Source organism: Pavona decussata, unplaced genomic scaffold (assembly GCF_977016875.1).
Source record: "Pavona decussata unplaced genomic scaffold, jaPavDecu1.1 SCAFFOLD_98, whole genome shotgun sequence".
Classification (NCBI taxonomy): Eukaryota; Metazoa; Cnidaria; class Anthozoa; order Scleractinia; family Agariciidae; genus Pavona; species Pavona decussata.
The window spans coordinates 765699-770000 of NW_028145514.1; the positions used below are offsets into that span (position 1 = coordinate 765699).

Consider the following 4302-nt stretch of genomic DNA (forward strand, 5'->3'; position numbering starts at 1 on the left):
TGAGAAAGACAGGAATTGCGTATGTAGTCGGCTTATCAGTAAAATTGTGATTATTGTTATAATTAAGTTGTTTTAAATTTTTGTGGCGTTTATATCAGACCGGAGCAAAGGCAAAGGTCCAGGGGAAAGATTGAACTTGTGACTTCAATAGATTCAACCTGCCCAGGGTCAAATTAAGTCTGCGACGCAGGCTGTAGTATATCATTCAAAGATCAACAAGTCACGTATCTTTAACATCAGTACTAAACGAAGGCGTAGCTGACTGGGCGCACTATTAAATTGCTGTAAGTGTTATCTGCACTGTCGAGTGTTAATTATTTTGCACTTGGCAATGATATAAAGTCACAAAAGATAAAAAGCGTAGGCAACTAACCTGACTGAGAAACAATTTCCTCCTATTGATTTTGAAGGAAATAGTTTTCAAACTCCTAATTGAACAGGAATTGCATTATCTAGTCCGCTTTACCGCCAGTTTTGACGCTACTACAGTAAAGCATTATCTGCTCTTAGGAACGAGTATATATTTAGGGAAGTGTCCTACTTAAAAATCAGATCAGTAGTTGTACCGACAGGAGTCACTTCAAGAAAACGAAATTACTCTCAATCACTCAAGGACCCTAATAACATGGAGGTATGTATCTTGGACGATTTTCAATATTGACGATATATGAAAGTTTCTTTTTCTGTGGCACAATCAATTTGGTCACAGACTATTCATCGTGCATGATCTGTTTTGTGATTTTACAGTTACCGTTTGTTCGAGGAGATAGGATTCAGGTGTTTGATCCCGTATTTGGGCAGTGGCTAAATGCATCAGTTCTAATGGCAGAGTTAGAGAAGGACAGCGTCCAAGTGTACCGGGCGGGATACCCCAAAACCTTTGATACCTGGTTAAAACGTTCGGAAGTGCGGACTCCAGAGGATGAACGACCACTGGACCGAAGGAGGCCCATTGAAAAAGGAAATTTTCCAACAAGACTGCACCCTAAACAACTCCAAAAGGATGATCGTGTGCAGTGCATGGATGGGAGTAACGTAACTGAAGAGACATTGGCAAAGAACAACTGCTTCAGAGGCGAGGTATACAGTTTAAATTTTGCTTATTTAGTAAAACCATAGTTACCACGATGAAAAGGAGCATTCTAATTGGTTTCTTGAGTGTTCCGCAACTTGCTATAGGGACCCCGCTGTTAATTTTACAGTCTTGGGTTAAGTAGAAACCTTTTCCTGGGTGTGTGGCCTACAATTTTGGCAGAACTTTTGCGAAAGTAGCATGAGAAAAATTGTGTTCCTCTGTATCTAATTTTCGCCACTGTAGCACGCGCATTTCCCAATATATACTATACATAAAAAAGTGATTCTGTACGTATATATTCCACTATGTAATTGGCATCATGGTCTGTGATACCCAGTTGATTGGTTGCTAGCCAGATTATTTCAATTACCGCATTTCAAAATAAACAACAATCGAGGAAGTACCTTATTACATGAAAGTTGTGCGAAATGTTAATTTCACGAAATTGGAGTGGCCATACCATTTGAACTATTTTAATGCAGTTTTCAATAGTTTTTTTTTTCGCTTATGATAGGTAACACTGTAGTGCGGCGTACAACAACAACAAAATGAACTATATTTGTTTCCCACAAAAGTCGCGACTGATACATGGTGATTTAATAGCGTTATTTCTTAGTATAACTTTTTTGGACATTATTAAATGTAATTTTGTTATAATCATTTTTAAAACTCACTAGGTTACATTGCTGAACAGAAGAGTTGTCAAGTACGAGTACCTCAAAGAAGGCAGTGTTGAAGGAAATGACTTGACTGATAATTCTGTCCCAGCCAAGGAGAAATCTGAAAATATAAATCCAAAAGTCTTTTCTAGTTTGCATGAGAACAGCTTCAGTCAACATTCAGATGACGAGCCACTTGATGATATGCCTCCAGACAATGAAGACAATGTAAGTATTTACAATTATGTTAATTGGTTTTGGCAGCTCTCTTTTGGGAACCCTGATGTGACTCTTACGGGGTCGCTTGCTAAGACTATGTGTTTCCCGCGGAATGGTTTACCAAGCGAAACGAAATTAAATAGAGCCTGATCACAGTTAGTAAAAAGAGGTAAAAATTAAAATGATGATATTACATGCATAAATTTACAATCAAAATTATAAATAAATATACTGAATAAGAGTTTTTTCCCTTGGAAAACTGTTCCAAAGTTTTGTGGCAGTTTATGTTAACGCATTTGTTGTTTTGAGCCTGAGAAAAGCCAAAATTTTAACTAACATTTGAGATTGTTATAAAACTATGTTATAAAGGGGGTCTATAAACAAGCCGGAAAGTTACTCCCAAATTTGTCATCAGGACCATGTTTTGTGGCATGATGTAATTAATATTTGCAGTGATTTTTTTAATAATATGTAATTATAACACATCATTTCTATCATGTACCACATAGGACCTGTCAGACCTGTGGCCGATCAATAATGACTACCAGTCCGAAATTGATGACGCATTGGAAAAGATGAAGTTTGAAGAGGCCTTAAAAGAACTCTCAGAAAATCAACAGGAAATTAAAAAGACTCTATCTGCCATAGAAGGGCTCTTGCACCAAAGGCTAGAAAAGCGTGCAAAGGGAGCTCTTCAGGCGCCAATTTTGTCTTTGGCTGCTGTCAGTGACAAGATCCTTTTCGCCAGTTCCACTCCAGCCCAAGTTAGAGTGATTCCAAGCATTAACCACTCTGTTTCTACACTTCAGTCAATGCAGCTGTCCCATACACCGGCTTCCTCAACATCTCCAGGCAACTCTACTTCCCTGAGCAGTGTGTCTCAAACCGAGAGCTCAAGCCCTCCACTTCCCTTAATTATAGCTGGTGGAAACACTATGTCAGTGAATTCAGAAGACGACGATGCCACGGGAAATTCATCTTCCCTTGCAAACTACAATGGGCCTATTCCTAAATATTGCCTCTGCAAATTCGACAAATTGCAAATCTCTTGTTTTCAAACTAATGGACAACTTGTTTCACAAAAAAGAATTGGCCACCTCGAGTTTGCAGGGGAGTGTTAGAAAGTATAGAGGGGCTAACAACTAAGAAAACTCTTTCTCCTTCCAAGATGAGAACCATATTTAAGGCTGCCAAACTGCGTTTCCCCATTGAGTTTTCAACCTTATTGAACACGCCTGAATTTAAAGATCCCGTAAACATGAAATGCCGAAAAACAGTGTTTAAGGACAGCAAGCTAAGTCCTCTCAGTTCAGTTCTATTTGGCAGACCACTGGTGCTGGTGTTTACATTAGTCGCTTTAGCCGTTTTTAGCCTAGCTTTTTAGCATGTTTCACTTTGTGATTTTGTATTTTTATAGTTTGATTTCTTTGCAACACCCCTAGCTCCGTGGTAGATGATGTGGGCATCAAGAAGATTATTATAAATGAATTACTACAAGAAGAATAGAAGTGGCGTTTTCCTACATCAAAAATTATTCTGGCAGTAATTATCAGCACAAGAGCAAAGTTTGGTCGAGCCAACATTTTGCCGGCCATGACTTCACGCGTCCACTGATACAGCCAGCTATGCAGGAATCAGCACGACTAAATTGACTTAATTCCCTGTACATGTACTTACCGTCGATTAAACTCAGTTCTAGCAGGAATGAAAAATTATAACCGAGCAAGATTAAAGATAAATGTTATTTGCTTGAATAATCAACTGTATCATTATGCTTTCATCTTTATCCACCTATCAATGTTAAGAGCCGAAGAGGGGAAGACCAGTAAGATGTGAGGCATTTGACGTTATTGACATACATTTTGTTTTCCAGTTAACACCCCTAATTTGAGGTAGTAGTCAAATCGTAACAAATTTCCGCATTTCGAGTTTTGGGTGATTTATTGGCTGTAAATTTGACAATCAAAGCCCGAGGTTAGGGGTGGAAAAACAGATCAAATGCCCTGTGTATGCCCCCTCCCCTGAATTTCAACTGGCAGTCGATTGTCTCTCCGTTACGTGTGACTTGTACTATGTAGACATACCTACAAAACAAAACAAAACCAACATGAACAAACTAGCCAGGTACTTGAGTAATCGTTGGCGACGGTTAATATTATATATCTTTTTTGAATACCGCCTGCAGATACAGATAATCGGTACGTGCGGATGTTTACAAGACACACGAAAGTGTGTGCGTGTGTCTTGCTAAAATTGTATTGTTTTGATCACCTATCAAAGTAGTATATTTGCTTGATCGATAACAACAGAATCACTTTGTGGTTTGTCTCACTAGCTTAGTTACGTTTT

At 38.6% G+C, this 4302-nt stretch overlaps 1 protein-coding gene across 1 annotated transcript; it reads left to right on the top strand.

Annotated features, from left to right (window-relative positions):
- The first annotated feature begins 458 nt into the window (after window positions 1-458).
- Window positions 459-3563, top strand: LOC146472510 (uncharacterized). The gene is made up of 3 exons (XM_085119307.1): window positions 459-1080; window positions 1753-1962; window positions 2463-3563. The coding sequence occupies exons 1-3, from the start codon at window positions 634-636 to the stop codon at window positions 3072-3074; spliced, it is 1269 nt and encodes a 422-aa protein (XP_084975433.1). The 5' UTR covers window positions 459-633; the 3' UTR covers window positions 3075-3563.
- The last annotated feature ends 739 nt before the right edge of the window (window positions 3564-4302 follow it).

Bases quoted from the DNA above. Each gene is read 5' to 3' on its own strand.
- LOC146472510 (XM_085119307.1), top strand. From the start codon at position 634: ATGTATCTTGGACGATTTTCAATATTGACGATATATGAAAGTTTCTTT. The intron at 1,081-1,752 runs GTATACAGTTTA...AAAACTCACTAG, and splicing joins ACAACTGCTTCAGAGGCGAG to GTTACATTGCTGAACAGAAG. The intron at 1,963-2,462 runs GTAAGTATTTAC...TGTACCACATAG, and splicing joins CTCCAGACAATGAAGACAAT to GACCTGTCAGACCTGTGGCC.